This window comes from Pocillopora verrucosa, chromosome 5 (assembly GCF_036669915.1).
Source record: "Pocillopora verrucosa isolate sample1 chromosome 5, ASM3666991v2, whole genome shotgun sequence".
Lineage (NCBI taxonomy): Eukaryota > Metazoa > Cnidaria > Anthozoa > Scleractinia > Pocilloporidae > Pocillopora > Pocillopora verrucosa.
The window spans coordinates 24,564,888-24,586,107 of record NC_089316.1 but is presented as its reverse complement, the minus strand read 5'-3'; the positions used below and the strand labels follow the sequence as shown (position 1 = coordinate 24,586,107).

Below are 21,220 nucleotides of genomic sequence, written 5' to 3'. Positions count from 1 at the left end.
ATCGGAAGCTCCAAAATTAATCTCCAGGCTCTGGCCATGGACATTTTTAATCTCTGTCTTGTTAACAGCATCATTCTGGAAGCGCAATGGATCCCAAGGTCACTTAATGAAAGCGCAGATTTTCTTAGCAGATTTGTTGACAAAGATGACTTGTCCGTCAACCCTTCTGTATTTCGTGTGATTGACGCCAAATGGGGCCCTCACACAATCGATCGGTTTGCGTCGCATTACAACGCCCAGGTTCCTAGGTTCAATTATAAATTTTCCTCCCCCGGCTGCAGCGGCGTTGACGCCTTTGCCTAGGATTGGCGAGACGAGAACAATTGGGTCTGCCCTCCTGTGAGTGCCATCGTCCCTTCCGTTAGAGTTCTCTCGTCGTGCTCTGGTTACGGCACTCTGATCGTTCCACAGTGGCCTTCGGCCTATTTTTGGCCCTTTTGCATGACAGCTCTTCTCCGTTCAAGTCTTTTGTTAAGGTAGTGTTTGAGCTTCTTTGTATAGAAGACCTCTTGTTGGAAGTTCCCGGCCAGAGGCAAATTTACGAGGCGCGTCCCTCGGTTTTCAGTGGTTGCCCGAGATTCAGAATGTTAGCATTACGGGTATTTTTTAGGTGAGCTTTTGTCATCCTTGTTTACCATACATGTCTCTTTTCTTTCAGCTCTGCTCCTCACCTTGTCGTTGCTGATCTTTTAGTCTAACCTCGTTGTGTTTTTTCTGATTTGGCAGTGTCATTTTGGTCAGTAGTTTGACCTCCGTTTGTTTTGAACCTTTTGCCTGATTTGGCATCGTCGTTTTGACGGTACGTGTTCTGGGCTAAATTGTTTTTACGTCGCGTTTGCTATTTTATTGTGTTTTGCCTGATTTGGCAGTATCTCTTGGGCCGTTTTGATGGTTTTTGTGGCATCCCATTTTCTGTTTGTATTATGTATCTCTTTTTTATGTTATTCTACCTTTTGTTTTTTGCTTACTTTTATTTTATTTTATTTTATTTCTTGTAGACGTTCTGCAATCGGGGATTTGGCGTGACGCAAATTCTCTGGTCGATCTATCTTTGCGTAGGCTTGTTCCAACCTTCTCCATTTACAGTTGGGGTCCAGGGCTCCTTCCACCGAGCAGAAATACAGATCTGGCTGGCTGAAGTGGCGTAAATGGGCAGCTCCTAAGATTGGCGGGAGGGCCATACATCCCTCCTAGCAAGGTCTCATAAGGTTACTCGCCCGGTTTTTATTACCGAGAGGTTACTCAAGCTTCTTCCTTCATCTACTGAGTCATCCTCCCCCCTCGTTGGACGAATTGTTTAATCTAAGTCTAAGGAGTATTTTCATGCTACTAAAGGCGTTTCGTACACGACGCTTAGAGAGGAATTTAGGAAATACGTTAAGCCATCTGTAGATGACATCACTAGTTATGGCACGCAAAGTATCAAGTCTGGCGCCGCTTGAAATCCTGCGTGTAGGAGTATTTCTGCTGATCTGCTGGACACGCACACCGGCTGGAAATGTGCCATTTCAAAGAACAGGCACATTAAGCACACTGTTAATGATCGCTTAAAAGTTGCTCGATCTATTGCTCTTTAGTTTCGGATTTCGTTTGCTTACGATAAATTATTTAATTAGTAGTCTCGGCGGGGGACTAAGTCGTGCCTGGCCCTCCTCAGATTTCCTATCCGTTTTTCCCACAGGGTTTGCCCCCCCTGGCACGGCTTTCTCTAGTTTAAATTTTCAGTCTCTCTTTTTGTAGATGTTATTATCTGCTTTAATAAAGTGGCGTTATGGCATTACACTCAGGCCATAATCCAATATTCTCCATGAATTTCTGTTGTGCTGTATGTCGTTCTATAGACTAGGTTAGTGCAGAAGCTGTCTGTCGTGTTGCATAATAGTTGCGCTCGTCGCGTGAGAGTCCTGATAGTTGTGGCTTTGTGTGATGTCGGGTTGTAGAATGACTCGTCCAGTAATCTGTAGGTATGTGTCGGTTTCCTGTAAACTGCTCTCCGTAGTGAGTTGTCGTCAGGGCTTACCTCAGGTTGTCGAAACGTCAGTCACCACTACCGACAACAGTCCTTCTTAGGACTACACTCACCTGAATGATCACGCTACACTATTACATGTTACCCCCGGATTAACACCATTTACTGTACAGAATTTCTCCACACTAAACGAAATATTTTCCAAAAGAACCCTAATGAGTTAGTGCTGTAATTACGGCAAGATCCTCCGTGAACTGAACAAATTTTGAGCGAGTAAATGGTAGTCGAAACAGACTGAGGTAATGCAAATTAAAGAGAGGCTTCACCGAAATATTTTTATTTGTGTATTGAAAAAAGTGATTTAAAAGGCTTCTATAAAAAAAACTTTGAAACATTTGTTTCACAAGTATCTGTCACAATCTGACACCTGTCAATTACAGGGCGCGTAAGAAAAAAGGACAACAACAACGTCGCTGGTTTGGCAAATAAACTTACGTGAAAGTAATTGTAATTAAATTTAAAAGTATATTTGGAAGTTATGGGAGTTTGCTCGTTTGTTTAGTGCAATCACGCGAGTAACTCTGGTCTTTCATCAAAAGGGGAATTTTAATGCAGCTTTTTATTGCTGAATTCCTTCCTATTCTGTTGTGAAATTACGGAAGCGACTGTCCGATTTGAACGCACTTGCAACGACTTACCGAAAGCGTATTTAAAGTATAGAAGACTTCGCTCACTGGTTTTTAATGAACAACTTGTTTGAGAAATTCAGATATATGATAAATGAAATTTCCACTAATAATTTCAATTGTAAAGAAATACCTCACCTTTTAACTTTCTGAGCTTCCTCTACTGAAGGTTTAGGTTAGTCACAAATGGTTTTTAGGCCGCGCGTCAACCCATTTAATGACATACTTGCTACCAAAATTCATTTAAAAACCAAATTTTTGGCTGGCAACCAAAGTGATTTGAGAGAGAGAAATTGAGGATCAACAAGTTGTTAATCGGCTTGATTTTCTGTCAAATAATTTGCTTAAAGATACTGCCCAGCTGGCAAAACGAAATGTATTTACGAAAAATAACAACAAAGTTAGGCATGTAGTGCGGGGCTTGCGCAAGCGATACCGTGCCAGTGGCCGGGCAGAGATAGGAAAATCCGGATCGCACTAATGGCCAGTAAGATTACAGGATTCGTTACTGCGCCCTCTGAGAAAGACAAAAAATAAATACAGTTCTTTCGAGAAAGGCTGTCGGAAGAGAGCATGTCGGAAGTGCAAGGGATAACCCCGGGTAGCTTTTATGTCATGGTTAGACTTGACCTCAGGATTTCAGGGAAAGTTAAGAAAATGTTAATTTAAGGACGAGGCATCATGGGTTTGATTTACCTATTTTATTTAAAACACTGAATTTAAATTCTAAACTGTATGAAAACGAAAAAAAGAACAAACTAACACTAATTAATTTATCCTTACTTTTTATGTCCGTATTAATTACCGTTACCCAGATAATCTTTTGAGATTGTCGCGTGCACTTTAAATTTTTGCTCTTTTTTTCCGACAAACTTTCCGGTAACAACTTTATAAGGTTAACTGTGTATCTCCAGTTGGACATTTATGATAACTTGCATTCACATTTCATTTACGTTTTTTCTAAGTCTGTTCAGGTGGGAGAGGAAGAAGGAAGTGTAGGGGGCGGGGGGGGTGCAGCTCAACGAGGAACTAATATTATTATAAAATAATTCAAATAGTAGGTGCGCTCTGATTGGCCATAAAACCGTTTTACATAAGCGTACGTAAACACGGTTTTCGTTCCTCTTTCATTAGTTATTTTATAAAAGAAATGTAAAATGGTTTCCGTGTTTACATAGCCTGATGTAAACACTTGGGAGGTTGGGAGAGCACTCGATAAGCTGGAAACCACTCCGCTTCGCGTCGTGGTTTCTTACGCTTATCTCGTGTTCTCTCAACCTCCCGCGTGTTTATATCAGGCTATGTAAACACGGAAACCATTTTACATTCAAAAACTCAATTACCAAAATTACATAAATTCTCGAACTTTAACTACATAGTATGAGCAAAAAGATTCGTCCCCTTCCTTGTTAATGTTTTCTTACTGTTTCACATTGATTTACCAAGACATGTTTTTCGCGCACAAATAACTCCTAAAAAAAAACATTGAACAAGATGAAAGGGGCAGTAAGAGAAGTAGATTGAAATTTTTCATTCAGTTTAGACACTTAAGTTTGCGATTTCTTTCGCACTTTGTCAGATAATCAAAGCTCCCCTGTTGGGATCTCTATTCCCTGTAAATTACTCTTCATCCCACGCTTGTTATTAACCTAGTAACGTCTCTGGCAAGGATCCTCTCCAGCTTTGGCTATTCGATAATCATATCTAAATAATCAATTTATTCCAATTGTATTCTTCAGCTCAACACCTTGATACTCGTACGAGTCATAAAGGAGATGACCAATTTGTTGCAGCCAACTGGGGAAGACAACCATTTTCAGCAAATACGGTAAGATTCACAACATAAAACTAAAACAAAATAGTGGAAGAGGCAGCCATGTCCTCCTGTGAGGCTCTATTCGCCTAAACTCCTTATTCCTTAATCAGTAAGGCCTTACGATATCTAAAAATGAAAATTAATTGTCAAAGGAAAATGAATGAATGTTTTCTTTTAACTCCGAGAATGGGTATCGAAACATGCGTGGTGATGATTCCCTCCTGGTTGTCACGTGGCTATTCGGTCTCCTCTCGCCTGTACATAAAACTTTCGTTCACATCTTCACCATACTCAACTCTGCTCAGGTCAGTGTTCGATGGTAACTGCCAAAATCATTCAATTTCTATCATTATTTTACTTTCTAACCAAGTGAAACACCATTACGATGGTCACATGATTTTTTTTGGAAGTTTAAAAACAACAATTTTGTTAACTATGCAAGAGAAGACAGACTTCTTTTTTAATTATAAGACATGCAATTCTCTTTCCTCTTGGAAATCTTAATAGGTATTTTGTCTAATTTGTTTGCATATTGTAAAAATTAATGATCTTGAAATCATGTTTATGCTGCAGGGTTTCCTGATTTTCTCTCTACACTGCATGCGAAACACTCAGGTAAGGAAAATAAACAAACTAATTGTTAACTCCATATCATCAAGTTTTAGTTTTTCGAGAGATATCCGAGTACGGCTAGGAATGTGTTTCGCGTCGCTCGTCTAACTGCAGATCAGAGAGCGTTTCAAAAGAAAGATGAACATCGTTTTTCGATCTTCTATAAAGAGCAACTCCACAAGGAAGAGCTCACAGGTCAATCTAAGTGAGGTTGGGGATATATGGGCAGTTAAATTGCAGTCTTGTGCTCAGTTTTAATCGAAATCGCACCTAACTTAAATAACTGGATCCAGCCAACCGGAAATGACAGTCAATTACTTATTGCAATCACTTAGTTAACAGCATAAAGTCGGTTACGATCGATCTGACTTGCGATCTGCAGCTAAAAAGAGGTTTTTCTTTTCATAATTGTTTAAGCACTCAACTAACTGTAATTGTAATCTATCTTCTTTACGATAACAAGTTTATTTTCTGGGCGATAGTATACTTGAAGGCAAGATTCATCGAAATAAACAAATCTATAAATTCAAATTTCTAATAGCTCAGTATCTTGATGACTTTCCTTCGAGTAAGACCACAGTCCACTACAGACAAGGCGGGAATTTTAAGCCAAGATATCACGAATTTTCTTTCTTTAAGAAGCACTCTAGCCGCAGCTTTAATCGAATGTATTAATCTTTCGATTCTTGCGCGCTAAATTTCTGCGCTTACTGCATGATTATTTCATATTCGATGTTTCACTCATTGAGTTTACAAACTTCTCACCAAACACTGTTATTACTTTAAATAATAAGCTATGAATAATGACTGAAACTATTGGTTTCTAGAAATTTCGAGAATGCCCAGTCATGCAAAAATGCATACCAAGGGACTTTCTGGAGTATTTTACTAGGTTAAATAGTTATGATGTAACACTACCAATATCGTTGTGTTGTAAGCGTCCGGAATTTGCGAGAATACTTTGTACATAAGGACACAGTCGTGCAGCAGTAGTAATTGTTGTCGGGAGGGACTGACTTTTCAGAAAGCTATACCGAGAGAGAGCAACCGTGGAAGATTGTTAATCTCGAGTTACTTTGGAGACAACTTCGAGATTGTGTCAGTGGTGAGCAAAGAAATAGTTTGTGGTTGTCTCTTTAAGGATAATTATTCTACTTCTTTAAGAGTCGCTCCTTGGCAAGAATATTACAAGTTGTTTAATAAATTAATTGGGTCTGTTGATTAATGATGCTCTTTTTGTCTTTTAAATTGTACTGTTAAAAAATAATACTAATAGTCTTAGCAGCTAACGCTGACATTCAAAGCTGTTGCTTAAAAAATGAATGGATCGATACGTAAATGTTTGAATAAGTAAACAACTTCTTTAGAAAGAACAGGAAAAAGCCCCTTATGACTGGATCTTTTTTTGGATCAGTTACATGTACCCATTTTTTTTTCGCATTCCTGAAATAAGGAGTGTCGTTTTAAATCGAAAACACATCGATTAATTTGGAATTGAATTGGCGCAATGTTAGCCTTAAATGGCATATACCAAGAGATTATAAACTATTCGGCACACATTATTAAACAACGATTAAAGAACTTTTACACAGGGTATACGATTTAAAGGAAAAAGCTTAGCGATAGAAATGCAGAATATTTCGATGGGCCTGGTTTTCAAATATCATTACAGTGAAACTTAGCATTGCAGAGGAATTTCAATGAGGGAGAGAAGGAGTCCATTATGTAGATGTGCTTAACAGTTTATAATAATCTAATTTACGTCATACCCATTTATAAATAAACATGGATGACGAAGCTTGCGATTATGACGGAAGAAGTTAAAATAAGAATTATTCTGAAGTAAATAAGCACTTTCCTCTCTACACTGCTCAAATGCGATTGGTCAAAATGCTTCAAGCTTCGATTGACCTAATATATCGCAGCTAAGACGAAGGAATATTTCAGAATAAATAATAAATTATTCCATGAGCGTGGAGAGATACTGGGACAGTAGAATGTCTCGCCCACAGAGCACATCACTATGATCCAAGAACGTCTCGCACTACGAGCTTTTCACCCACCGTTGGCTCTAAATTGTTGGAATTCAAACATTTGGACAGAAAAGTGATGGTCTGCATGACGCTTTTCTAGGAGAGAGTTGTTTTGTAGGCTGAACACTAAACTTTGGCCGTTAGCCACAATCGTTTTAAAGGCATACGAAGTAATTAGCATGTCATAGGCGAGATGAATAAATAACAATAATTTCTATTTATACATAACGAACAGATGGCATACTAGCTTAAGCTGCTCGCTGATAAAACAGAATTTTGTTTAAGCCAACTTTCATTTAACAGAGCCCATAAAGAAATTACCGTTTTTACCATCAAATATTTTTTAGCTGCTTCTTTTACATCACTTGAACTACAAAAAGTATTTTAATGCTGTGAAGTTTTCCGATTGTATTAGAAAAACAATGCTCCACACCAGGTGCAAGTGGCTTTTTGTCCATTGGTCCGTTTATGACAGAAAAAAATGCCATGAACATGTGTTCAGAGATCATGATTTGCATTAAAGTCTAACTCGTACGAAAGGCTTTTTGTGAGGATGCCGCAAATCCGCAACTCTCACGCGATGTGAATCAAATATAAGTGAATCCTGAAAAATGTTCAAAACACCGGTGATATGTTGTATGCTGGGTGAGTACGACCCTAGTTATTCCTGTTTGTTCTGCGGTAGCTATGAAACCGTCAAAATTGACTTTTATTTGTAAAATATTTATTTCGATATTTACCTTACGGAACTCTAATAACTAAACATACCAAACTCTTAACATGTCCTCTCTAGTTGTTGTCTAATTATTAAAGCTAATTATCATCATTATCGTTATTATTAGTTTCTCGATATTTTTCTCTTTCCTTACAATGAAAAATAATTGAATAATAATCACCCGTAATGACACATTCGTATAAGTTGTACGCTAGGTTAGTACCACCTTAATTATATCTTGACTTTCCATTTGTGACACATTTATGTCCATTTTGGAACGTCCTGTGAAATTCAGCCAAACCAAACAGAGAAAAAATGTCAGCTGGCGGATATTTGGCACTGTTAATTAAAACAAAACAAAACAGACTTTAAAGATTTTTTTTATAATTTCTCCGTCAGCTCCCTTGGAAGGTAATAAAATTCATGAATAGATGCATTAGTACTCGTCTTACTCGAAATCTAATAAACTTTTTCATTGTTTCAAATGTTAATCTTGAGATAACAATCAATTTATTTGTCCATTTTCTCTTCTACAGACATCCTTCGTTTGTTGATGAAATTGCCAGGGACAGGTGAGGCAGCTTCATTCCGATGTAATATATTTATGTTCCTTAAAATGGATGGGAACAAAAGATAATACCTGACTAATTATCATATTAATTAGTTATGAACTTCCTGTTAAAATTACATTGGATTGCGATTCAAAACGTGAGTTGGAAAGCAAAACAAAAAGTCAAAGAATAACGGTGCTATTACCCTGATCTCCCCAAGATCCACTTTTAAAACCTAGCCTAATTCTAATATTTGCTTCATTGATGTAGAGGGTTTTGATGCCCATCGTTTGTTATTAAAATTAATAATATAAAAAAGACCTTCTCGTCTTTATCATTATCGCTTTCACTGTTGTTATCTTCAGTATACATTTTTACGTTTATTTATGTATTCATTTATTTTCTTCTTGTAGAGTGCCAACCAACCTGTTTCAAAAACTCCTCTTACATATTTTCGAAAGGCAAAATTTACAGGTTTCATAACAATGAAGTCTGCTCAATCTTGGGAGGTTATTTAGTCTCCATCGAGACTGAGGAAGAATGGCAGTTTATCAATCATGAGATTCAAAAGCGTGGTACTTGGAATACTTCGACTACTAATGCGTGGCTCATTGGTTTGGAGAAGAAAGGCGGTGTTTGGATATGGAAGAGTGGAGAACAGCTGAATATTTCGAAATGGCGAGATTCTGAGCCAAGTGTGAACGACGAAAGGGCGGAAATATCCATGAATGGAAGCCTCTTTAATGGTATCTCTCGGAATTATAAAGGAGATTCCTACATTTGCGAGATGCCCGGAGGTAAGATCACATTTCAACCATAAAGCATATAATGTGCTGAAACATTAGCAGTCTTGCACGTATGTCATGAAAATTGCTCTTGCTTCTTAAAAGTAAAAAAAACATTGTTCACAGAATATACTCAGCCCACCTAACTTGTACGTGTGAGCGATGAATGAACTTTTAGGCGCGCATAAGTAGTTGAACACGCTGCCCATGAAATTTTCGGTGTATGGTTGTTGTTTTGAACATAACACATCGAAGTACTTTTATTCTTGTGTGTCCGGGTGTGTGTTTCTTGTACAAGTCAGTGATCAATATGTTATTCACCGGCTGGAAGGTCTGTATTGGGTAACACTGTGCCCAAGGTCTTGAGCACCGGTAGTTCAGATAAATGGCACAGTTTTTCCCAATACGGACCGACCTAGGCTGGTGAATAACAGTTTTTTTTCCCTTGAAATTAAATTTTCCTTAAGAGCCCTAATGAGTTAGGGCTGTAAGTGCGGCAAGACCTTCCTTGATCTGAACAAATTTTGAGCGAGTATAAATGGTGGTTGAAACAGATTGAGGTAATGTAAATTAAAAAGAGGCCTCACCGAAATATTTTTATTTGGGTAACGAAAAAGATAATTTAAGAGGCCTCCAAACAAACTTTGAAACCTTTTTTAACAAGTATCTGTCACAATTTGACACCTATCAATTAGAGAGCGCGTAAGAAAAAAGCGCATGCACCCTTTAAAACGAATCAACAACCACAACGGCGCTGGTTTGGCAAATAAACTGAACTGGATAATAATTTTAAGTAAATTTAAATCTATGTTTTGAATTTGGAGGAGTTTTCTCATGGAACTGGTCTTTCATGAAAAGGGGAATTTTAAAGTAGCTTTTTCTCGTTGAATTCTTTTGTTTACTGTTGCAAAATTTCCGGTACCAATGTCCAGTTTGAACGGACTCGCAAAGACTTACCAAAAGCGTATTTGAAGTATAGAAGACCTCGCTCACTGTTCTCCGAGGAACAAATTATTTTAGAGAATTCAGATACATAATGAATAAAATTACCATTAATGAATTCAATTACAAAGAAATACCTCACGTTTTAGCTTTCTGGGTTACTTCTAGTAAGGTTTAGGTTAATTACAAGCGGCTTTTAGGCCGCGCGTTAACCCATCTAATGACATATTTGCTACCAATATTTATCTCAAAGCCAATTCTTTTTACAGCCAAACAAAGTGATCTAAGAGATAGAAAGAGAGAATTAATGTTATCAATCGGCTTGATTTGCTCCACAACGATTTGCTTAAATATACTGTCCAGCCGGCAAAACGAAATAAATTTATGAAAAACGGCAACAAAGCTTGAGATGTAATCGGCGGCTCACTCAAGCGATACCGTGCCCGTGGGCAGAGATAGGAAAACCCGCACCGAATTACCAATAAGATTCCAGGATCCGTTACCGTGCCCTCTAAGAAAAACAAATAATAAATGCAGTTCTTTCGAGAAAGGTTATCGGAAAAAGCGTGTCAGAATTGTAAGCGATAACCTGAAAGGTATTGCTGGTAGCTTTTAAGTCATGCTTAGACTTGACCTCAGGAATTCAGGCAAATCTAGGAAATGTCACTTTAAGGAGGAGGCATCACGGGTTTGAACAACCTATTTTAATTGCAAGACTGACTTTAAATTCTAAACTGCTCTAACCCTAATTAATTTATCTTTAATTTTTATGTCCCTATTGATTATCGTTCCCCAGATAATCTTTTGAGATTGTCGCGTGCACTTTAAAGTTTTGCTCTTTGCCCGTAACAACTGTATACGGTTGAATGCGTATCTCCAGTTGCACATTTATGGGAACCTGCATTCACATTTAATTTTTACGTTTTTTAAGTCTGATTAGATAGAGGAGGAAGAGTAGGGGGCGGAGTGGGAGAGGTGTCAGCTCAACGAGGAACTAGTTAATGTTCAAAAGCTCGACTACCAAAATTACATGAATTCACAAATAACCTTATAATCATAATCTTAGCTGAAGTGAAGTTAACTAATCCACAAAAGCAGGCCAGGGTGGCAGACGCCGTAGTGAAGAAAGATGTATAGTATTGATTGACACTGATCAAACAAATACATATGATGTAAAAAAGAAAAAAAAGGAATTAATTGGGGAATGAGTCCCATTTTCTGTCTCATTCATTTTTTCCTTTGTTGTGATTGTGATTATAATCTTTTCATGTTATCAATGCTATAATAATCATCACTTTGTGTATCATCATTAGGATAATTGGTATTTTTGTTTTCATCCTCATCATCATGTAGAATGCCCAAATATAACTTTCAAAAACTCTTGGTACATAATTTCGGTGGATGGAGAGCCCTGGTACTGGGGCAGGCACACTTGCTCAAGTCTAGGAGGGGACCTAGTTTCCTTTGAAACCCAAGAAGAATGGAGTTTAATTAATGACGAAATTCAAAGGCGAAATACTACGAACAATGAAAATAAATGGAGAATTGGTTTAAGAAAAAGGGCCAGGAATTGGACCTGGGTGAGTGGAAGACCGCTGACTATTTCCAAATGGGGACAAGGGGAGCCAAGTGGTGAACACGACGCCGCTTTCATGTACAAGAGGTTCCGTAATGGTGAACGGGGCGTGTTTGGAAGCCATAATAATGAAAATAATTGGAAAAAACCGCACGCTTATATTTGTGAGATCCCCAAGGGTGAGTTGATATGTTGTTGTTGTTGTTGTTTTTATTTTTATTTTTTTATGTTATTTTGAGTAAACTCAAAGGCACTAGAAGCGCTTAAGGGCAATATAAAACATTATTTGCTAACGTTTGTGGTATTCTCGAGAGAAATTATAAAAACCCTCACACAGTCAAAATCAAGTTTACACTTACCTTTGCGTAAATTGAAATATTTTTGAAACAATCTCAATGAACGTTTTCACGATATACATGTCTAACTTTAACCTTGTGAACAGGGGAAAGTTACAGATGATTCTGTTACAATCACTTTTACGAATAACAACAGTTATGAAACTGATGGCGAATACCAATTGCAAAGAATTATCAGTCCAATTGCTTTGTTAGATGACAACGCGTGATGATGTGAAGAGCGTTATCTTTTTGTGAAGAGTTTGTGACTCATGTCGGTTAAGATACATGTCAATTATCATTTTCTAAAACAAATACGACAGACTTGCAGACTTATTTGTAATTCGCATAGGAGAATCAATTTTAAGTTTACTGTATTCTATTTTAATGTCTGATCGTTTGAACTGTAAAGTTGTAGGGGCTAATTTCAATGCAATGCAAAATGCATGCAAATTGTGCTGTGAGTATAATAAACTGACCACCGTACATCTAATCCGAATATGGCGGGCATTTCGATCGACTTAGCAACCACTACTCTATAACGAGGTTAGTAAGGATTACCTCAGGTCTCGTATATCACCAGAGGGTGATATATTTTCTTGTCTAAAAGATAGTCAATACTGATTTGGAATATAATTGGTGTTCTGCTCACCGAAAAGATAAACATAGGCATGCGTAGCATGCAAGAGTTATTATTTTGGCTAGAAGAGTTGAAATGGGACACTTTGGGTTCTTAACGCTTTCAGTATTGAAACAGGAAAAGAGTATAACTTTTCAAGTTACCAAAATTGTGTAGAGAATTCATTATCAGTAGCATCTAGTCCCATGTAATATTTTTTCAGTCGTGTTGGGTAATGCGTGAATAATGATCCAATACGTGATAAAATACAGGTTGTTTCCAAGGGAACGACACATAGTAAAGTGAAGTCTAAAGAGGCAAAATGGAATTTGATCAGTGGAATATTATTCAAGAAAACGCGGAACAGGATGTTGAAATATTGTGTTACAGCTTTTTCAGCTATTAGGGAAAAGTCTACAGAATATTTTTCATTCTCTAGTATTTTGGCGTCTAGTTTTCGAAAAACATCCTACAGCCCTATCTAAGCAACAATCACACAAGACGTGTGCCAAAGACAAATAAAATACTAAAGAAACAATAACAGCTTTCTGTATAACTAATAAAAAATCGACTGCGTTTAAGAGTTTTGAACGCTATTAGCGGCCATTTTGTTACTCCCCTTTCCGTCCGCAGTTTTGCCCTCGCAGTGTAATAGTAAGGCAACTTTTTTGTATGATGTGGTCTTGATTAACATTTTTCTTTAAAGATTCCTCAATATCTTCAGCAACTTCGTCGCCTTTACTATCACCCGGAATAGACCTTGCAACCTCACCATCACCATCGGCATCGCCATCGTCGTCCCCGTCGCCGTCGCCGTCGCCGTCGCCGTCGCCACGACCATCGCCCTCGTCATCGCCATTCCCCTCGCCGTCGCCGTCACAATCGCCATCGCCGTCGCCGTCGCCGTCGCCGTCGCCGTCGCCGTCGCCGTCGCCGTCGCCATCGCCATCGCCATCGCCATTCCCCTCGCCGTCGCCGTCGCCGTCACAATCGCCATCGCCGTCGCCGTCGCCGTCGCCATCGCCATCGCCATCGCCATCGCCATCGCCATCGCCATCGCCGTCGCCGTCGCCGTCGCCGTCGCCGTCGCCGTCGCCGTCGCCGTCGCCGTCGCCGTCGCCGTCGCCGTCGCCGTCGCCGTCGCCGTCGCCATCGCCATCGCCATTCCCCTCGCCGTCGCCGTCACAATCGCCATCGCCGTCGCCGTCGCCGTCGCCGTCGCCGTCGCCGTCGCCGTCGCCGTCGCCATCGCCATCGCCATGCCCCTCGCCGTCGCCGTCACAATCGCCATCGCCGTCGCCGTCGCCGTCGCCGTCGCCGTCGCCGTCGCCGTCGCCGTCGCCGTCGCCGTCGCCGTCGCCATCGCCATCGCCATCGCCATCGCCATCACCAGTTGAGCAGCTAGTATGTTCTCTAAATAGTCAATTACCGTTTTTATGCATGTCGTTTTTCAAGATCTCTTCTGTTTACAAACGTGAGAGACAATATTTTTAATTTTAGGCAGAGGAGTATGTTTCAAAATTTGGCGGAATAAATATTACCAGAAGGACTTCCCTACAGGTATCTAATTCTATATGACTTAAAGGCTTTTTAACTTTGGTGTATGTTTTTAAACGATAAAAAAAGTAAATATCTGACCTTTAAGGATAAACCACCATTAAGCCATATGAGGTAAAAATGGTGAAGCTTAAAAAATAATCCAGGCTCCCAAAAGAGTTCTCTGGCCAATGAATACCTTGGACACCCTTTGGAGCTTTAGTATGAATTGTAAATACAGTATGAGACTGCCTGTTTAATGACCTGGAAATATTTTACGTAATTGTAGGAGGCTGTTACTGCGTATGAAGATTTCACCTTAAAAATCAAGAACGTCACAAAAGACAAGGCCGGCATAGAAGAGGTTAAAACACTGAAAAAATCCATCTTTGAGGTGGCAGAGGCCGTCGAGAAATTTGCTCTTAATTACGGCAACCGACACCTGAGAGGAATGAGGCATTCAGAAAGGATCGTTTCCCCCAAAATTGGTGAGTTTGCGGCCTTTAATCCTGTTTAGTTTCAAAGTCTATTCCTCTGTTACTTACTAACTTGCTGACTGTTTCACTGAGTTGTCTAATTTCCTATGGCTAAATGATGTAAGACTCAGCTATTAGCCCAACTTATCAGAACTGTTATTGTTGGATGTCATCGATTCATCTGTGTTTTTTTTTTCAATTTGTTTGATACTTTGATTTTTCGTGGTGGAGAAGGAAATTGAACGTTTTCTTAAACAATCAATAGGAGAGAATAGGAATCCTTAAAATTTTGAAACCCTTCTTCTTCATCTGTATATTGAAACTCTTCTTAAATAATAGATTGGTGAGTAACACTTTACTAACTAAAATCAAATCTTAGAAATGCTTTACGCCTACTTCATACCGTACACTGAGCTAAAAATTGGCCTGTCGTCTGCGACGCACATTAATGCAGATTTTTAACCGTACGCTTCAAAATTCCCTAATGAACTCTATAGTTCTCCAACGAAACGGTTCGAGGAACGAATTGAGTTTTCACAATTTTAGTCCGTGCAGTACTACGCACTTTTTCATCAGTTTTACATTGAAAAATTTTGTAAATGGTTGAATGTGTCCAATAGTCGTTGAAGGGCAAATAGGATACATACAATACACTTCCAACCAATAAGATTATGAAATATTTGTGTGCACCGCAAAATGGAGGTTTGTGTAAGTGTACTATTGTAAATTTCACCGTAGGTGCTTTCATTTGTCATTTTTTCTTTCCGAAAGTTTTGGTCATTCAAAAAGCCTATCGCCAGAATGTAAGTGGCTTCAACTTTGAGGAACAACGATGGCGAGCAAGAGTCGGTATCGCTTCTTCAAATTTTGAGAAAAATGGTTCGTATGAACTAGTGTGGTAACTTTACAACTTTTAGTATTACCTTGGTTTCTCCAATAGCAATTTCTGTATTTAAATAAAGCCTCATGTAAGGGCACTTCCTTATTTTACATAGTCTATCTTCTTTAATCATTCGCCTTCCCTAAAATGTCACATACCTCAGAGCCTGATAAAAATTTCAATTTTGTGTTTTTTTTGTTGTTGTTTGATAACATGTTTTGTTGATCCTTGGGGCGTTTAAAGGATCAATGGTGGTTGTATGTGTGTACAAGGATCTGCATGACCTACTTCTGGCAGATCAAGCCATTAGGAGTGAAACAGACAACCAAAGGTGCCATTATTTTCATATTACTCCATGTCGTTTACCTCCAAAAACACATAACACGGAAACACATAAGATCTAAGTTTAACTAAACTAAACTGAGAAACTTTCCAAAAACCCTTACTATGGTTGGAATACTAAATGCTTGTCTCTGACCATTCCACCTTCATGAAAAATTAGCTAATTGAATCTACCAAAAAAACTGTAATATTGCTTCCTTGGTTCTGATCCATTTTCAAATACAATTTCTTCATAGGTATATCAACTCCAGGATAATGGCCGTAACTATGGACCCCAAGCCAGAGAAATTGCGAGAAAATGTCATCCTAAAGTTCAAAAACCTAAAGGTAACATGAAAACTAGCTGCTATGCGTTGTTTTGATTTATTCTGACGAGATAAAATCTATTTTCAGGTCTTGACAGTAGAGAAGCGCTGTATGTTTTGGAGTAGCCGCAGCAAAAGGTAAAAAAACTACAATATATTATTGCATAGTATTTATTCCTTCTTAAATTATATTGAGTATGTAGGAGAATGAATGAACTTTCTCAGATGTTTTTGCGCAGATTAACACTTTCCTGGAAGCCAACATGTTGTCGTTTTTAAAGAAGGGAAGTCTCATTGAAATGTTCTCGCAACTATGACTACAATGGAAGAAAATCTTAGCGCAAAATTCTCAAACATCACCTTTTACTCAAACGATGAATAATTTTTTAACTTTACTCTTTTTTCATGTGTCACAGCTTTTCAGAGGAAGGTTGTCATGTAGTTACATCAAAAAGTAACTCAGAAGAAACAGTTTGCAGTTGCAATCATTTGACGCATTTTGCCGTCTTACTGGACTACGACGGTAGCACAAAGGTAATAAAGTTATTTTTGCCTTACTTAATAGTTTTATGGGCTCAATGAACTAACTCAATGTTGTCCTTTAATTTTTCTTTTCTTGACACAGCTCACTGAGGAGGACGAAAGAATTCTGAAAATTATCACCTACGTGGGACTGAGCCTTTCCATAATCGGGATACTTTTAACATTAATACTTTATTCTTGCCTCACGTAAGCAATGCACTTGATTAATAATGAGGTAGATTCTTAACTCCCCTCAACAAGGCTGGTGATAAAAGAGATCTCAATGCCAGTCTCCATGCAAACAAGAACAGTCATGTCGGATAATTCACAAACTCAAGCTACATTTCATGCCCCATCACGAACTTTTGAACAACTAATGGTTTCACTTTTTATGAATTTTTTAGGCTTTAGACATTTTCTTCGTAATATTTTCTTTTTTTGTCCTCTCTGGAGCTATTTACTGACTTTCTTCTTTCCTTCGCTGTCAAGATTTAGTTAATTTTTTCCTGTGTGTTGTTGCTTTTGTCTCATTCATTCTTCTTGTTTTTAATATTATTTTACCAGAGATGTTCGTAAACCTCTCTCTCAAATTCGACTGAGTGTTTCTATTTCCCTTGGAGCTGGACAGATTATCTTCCTAGCCGGAATAAACGCCACTGAAAACAAAGTAAGTAGCCTCTCCTTCTATCCATAGAAGCAATTTCCTCTTTACACTCTAAATATCTTGTCGAAAGAAGCACATTTAGAATTATACCAAAAAACTCTTTCTTTTTACAGGCTGCCTGTATTACAATAGCAGCTCTGATGCAGTATTTCTTGATGGCCGCTTTCTGTTGGATGCTGATCGAAGGAATTTATTTCTACTTCTTCGTTGTGAAAGTTTACAACATTAACACCAAGATGTACATGTATCACGTCATGTCATGGGGTAAGTTTATTATTTTAAAACATGCACTGGTAACTGTACCCATACTTTCGGATCGCTAAATCTGGTGTTGTCATGCGGTAAAATGTTTTGATATCCTTCCTTTGTTTATGGGTAGGTCTTCCAGTGATCATGGTGGCCATTTCACTTGGCATCGCTGCTGGAAAAGAAGGGTTACAAAGCTATACGAGTGATAAATAGTAAGAAAAAAATTCAAGGGTTTCTTCTTGCTCTTCTCCTTTTAATTTGTTGCATTGAACTCTTTGTTTTGTTTTTGGATATAGTTTGAAATAGGTATCATTTTATTTTCTGACAATGTGTATATCTTTCTTGTGTTTCACTTCCTCGAGTTTAGTTGCTGGCTTTCCTCGACTAACAACCTGATCTGGATATTTGTCGCCTTTGTGGCGTTTATTGAAGTTGTGAGTTAATGATTAGTGTTGGTGATTGTGATTGGTATTCCCTGGACTAATTGCTGCGAAAGATTTTTTCCTCTGCTCTTTAAAACGAATTAAGTATTTATGATATGACCCAAGACAATATTTACCATTTTCTTTTTCCTATTTACTCACAAAAAGCTTTGGACGTAGCCGCTGTTTGCGGGGATGCTGGTCAATTTTAACCTACTGATGGTCTTCAATAGCGAGAAAAACCTGTGGAGACAATGTCCTCACAGGCATAAGATAGCTTCATAAATTCTCCAACTTTTACTACACAGTATGAACAAAAAACTTCTGCCCCTTCCTTCAACGCAAAAATAACTCGTGAAAAAAAAAACAAAACAAAAAAAAAAATGAAAAATGTGAAAGGAGCAGGGAGAGTAGGATATATTTATATAATTTATATAATTTAACATAAGGCTTTACTTGGCGTGGTTCTTTCAGTTTAGACACTTTTTTGCGCGATTTCTTTTGCTCATTGGCAGAGATCGAAGCTCCTAATCTTGGTCCCCCTGTTGGGAGCTCTATTCCCTGTAAATTACTCTTCATCCCACGCTTGTTACCGAATTAGTAACTTCCTTGGCAAAGATCCTCCCATACCTTGGCTATTCGACATCCATATCTAAATAATCGCTTTTTTTTGGTATATTTTAGCTCAACATTTTGATACTCCTACGTGTAATAAGGGAGATGACCAATCTGTTGCAGCCAACAGGGGGAGACCACCATTTTCAGCAAATACGGTGAGAATCACAGCATAAAAATAGTGGAAGACATTGCCATGCCCTCCTGTGGGGCTATATTTGCCTAGCTTTCTCATTCCTTAATCAGTAAGGCATCAACATAAAAATTCATTGTCAAAGGAAAGTAAAAGAATGTTTTTTTCTAACTCCTAGTCTTGGCATCAAAACATGCGTGGTGATGATTCCCCAGCTGGGTGTCATGTGGCTATTCGGTCTCCTCTCGCCTGTAAATAAAGCTTTCGCTTACATCTTCACCATACTTAACTCTACTCAGGTCAGTATTCAATGGTAACTGTTAAAAGACATTAATCGCTATTACTTATTTTACTTTCTGACCAAGTGAGACACCATTAGGATGGTCAGATTACATTTCTTTGGAATTTTTAAAACAAAAAGGTGTCAACTATGCAAGAGAAGGCAGACTTCTTTTTCAATTATAAGATGTGCAATTTTCCTTCCTTCTTGGAAATCTTAATAGATAGTTGACTAATTTGTTTGCAAATTGTAAAAATTAATGATCTAAAAATCATTTTTATGCTGCAGGGTTTCCTGATTTTCGCTCTACACTGTATGCGAAACACTCAGGTAAGAAAAAACATTGAACTGATTATTAACTTTATATCATCAAGTTTTAGTGTTTCAATAAATATTCGAGTGCTAAGAACCATATTTCGTGTTGCTCGTCTATCTGCAGATCAAAGAGCGATTCAAAAGAAAGATGAACATCGTTTTTCCATCTTCTATAAAGGACAACTCCACAAGGAAGAGCCCACAGGTCAATCTAAACGAGGTTGGGAATGTATGGGCAATTTAATTGCAGTCATGTGCTGAATTTGAATCGAAATTGTACTTAAGTTAAATAACTTGATTCAGCCAATCGGAAATAACAACCAAATACTTAGAACAATCACTTAGTTAACAGCAATAAGTCGCTTACGATCGGTCTGAGTTACGATCTGCAGGTAAAAAGAGGTCTGTGTCTGCATTATTGTTTAAGCATTCAACTTGATGTCTTTGTAACCTATCATTTTTATGATAATAAGTTTATTTTCTAGGCGATCGTATATTTGCCGGCAAGAATCATCGAAATAAACCAATCTATAAATTTAAATTCCTAATGGCTCTGTATGCTGATGACTGCTTTGTTTCACTTACTTAGTTTATAAACTTCGTATCAAACACTGTTATTAGTTTTAACTATAGGCTTTGGATAGTCACTGAAATTATCAGTTTCTAGAAATTTCTAGAATACGTAGTCATGCTGACATGCACACAAAGGAACTTTCTGCAATATTTTATTAGGTTGCGTAGCTATGGTGTAACACCACCAAAGTGGTTGTTGTAAGCTTCTGGAATTATCTGGAACACTTTGTACAAAGGACTCAATCGTGCAGCAGTAGTAGTTGTTGTTGTCGGGAGTGACTGATTTTTCAGAGAGTTATAACGAAAGAGAGCTACTGTGGAAGATTGTTAATTTCGAGGAACTTGGGAGACAACTGTGAGATTGTGTCAGTGGTGAGCTAAGATGTAATTTGTAGTGGGCTTAAATAAGTTTATTTAGCATAAAAGTGTACTTCCTTTAAGAGTCGCTCCTTAGTAAGAATATTAAAGTTGTTTAATAGTGTTCTTTCTGTTGGTTAAATTGTACCGTAACAAAAAAATACCCATAATAGTAGCAGCTAAAGTTGACGTTCAAAGCCATATAAAGGTTCAACCAGGAAAATGATACCGACATTACACTTTCAAATAAACAAATAACTTTTAACGACATCCCCCGTTTAACTCACCAAACTGATTTCCCAAGACACAGACTACACCTTTTCATTATTATTCTAATTATTCTAATCACATCTATTTAATCTAATTAATCTAATTATTCATTTACCCTTGAAAATGTTTCGACAAGAAACCAAACATGCAGGAATTTAAAGAAGCTCATCCCTAATTCACAGATTTTCCCGCCAAGCCTTTTTTTCCTGATTTAACCAGCCAATTTAAACAGACACACTAAATCAAAGCCCAAAATCTTATCTTTCCTTTCTACCAACACTGTCTCTAAATTTACTTTGTAGTGTTCGTAGAAGGTAATTAAGGTGCCGTTTCGTAAAGTACTTAAGTAATTATAGGTAGGCAAGTGAGCTTAATTAGCGAATTGCGAGTTTTGTATTGTAATGTATTGTAAGTCATGTTCTTTTTAGTAACGTTATGTAAGTAACATGACGCTGTAAGTGACTGTTACTAAGTGACTGTTGGTATAAATAAGAAATAAGTAAAAGTGACTTATCCAATAAGTACAGTAATGTAATAAGTAGAGTGATGTTGAGTGATGTAAGTAGAGTAATGTAATGTAAGTTTAGTTTTGTACAAATGTTTCTTCAATAAATGTTTATTAAATTAAAAAAAAAATAAAAA

The 21,220-nt window shown here is 37.9% G+C and overlaps 2 protein-coding genes and 1 long non-coding RNA gene across 4 annotated transcripts in view; 2 read left to right on the top strand and 1 right to left on the bottom strand.

The window, feature by feature from the left end:
* LOC131782772 (uncharacterized) overlaps positions 1 to 21,220 on the bottom strand; it is a 73,359-nt gene that overhangs the window by 15,581 nt on the left and 36,558 nt on the right. The gene's annotated exons all lie outside the window — the stretch shown is intronic.
* LOC136281116 (uncharacterized) lies at positions 7,656 to 14,498 on the top strand. The gene is made up of 6 exons (XM_066167323.1): positions 7,656 to 7,761; positions 8,368 to 8,403; positions 8,796 to 9,179; positions 11,463 to 11,864; positions 13,346 to 13,706; positions 14,465 to 14,498. The coding sequence occupies exons 1-6, from the start codon at positions 7,728 to 7,730 to the stop codon at positions 14,496 to 14,498; spliced, it is 1,251 nt and encodes a 416-aa protein (XP_066023420.1). The 5' UTR covers positions 7,656 to 7,727.
* On the top strand, positions 13,948 to 21,166 carry LOC131780506 (adhesion G-protein coupled receptor D1-like). Its single transcript, XM_066167772.1, has 18 exons — positions 13,948 to 14,043; positions 14,140 to 14,199; positions 14,465 to 14,663; positions 15,423 to 15,530; positions 15,775 to 15,862; positions 16,110 to 16,200; positions 16,267 to 16,316; positions 16,595 to 16,712; positions 16,804 to 16,907; positions 17,265 to 17,367; positions 17,478 to 17,628; positions 17,744 to 17,825; positions 17,981 to 18,047; positions 18,720 to 18,808; positions 18,962 to 19,082; positions 19,352 to 19,393; positions 19,503 to 19,598; positions 19,864 to 21,166. The coding sequence occupies exons 3-18, from the start codon at positions 14,627 to 14,629 to the stop codon at positions 19,924 to 19,926; spliced, it is 1,410 nt and encodes a 469-aa protein (XP_066023869.1). The 5' UTR covers positions 13,948 to 14,043; positions 14,140 to 14,199; positions 14,465 to 14,626; the 3' UTR covers positions 19,927 to 21,166.

Coding starts and splice junctions, on each gene's coding strand:
- LOC136281116 (XM_066167323.1), top strand. CDS start 7,728: ATGTTCAAAACACCGGTGATATGTTGTATGCTGG. Junction 9,180..11,462: donor CATTTGCGAGATGCCCGGAG/GTAAGATCACAT, acceptor ATCATCATGTAG/AATGCCCAAATATAACTTTC. Junction 11,865..13,345: donor TATTTGTGAGATCCCCAAGG/GTGAGTTGATAT, acceptor TTTTCTTTAAAG/ATTCCTCAATATCTTCAGCA.
- LOC131780506 (XM_066167772.1), top strand. CDS start 14,627: ATGAGGCATTCAGAAAGGATCGTTTCCCCCAAAATTG. Junction 16,201..16,266: donor TAAAGTTCAAAAACCTAAAG/GTAACATGAAAA, acceptor ATCTATTTTCAG/GTCTTGACAGTAGAGAAGCG. Junction 18,048..18,719: donor TTGTGGCGTTTATTGAAGTT/GTGAGTTAATGA, acceptor GGTATATTTTAG/CTCAACATTTTGATACTCCT.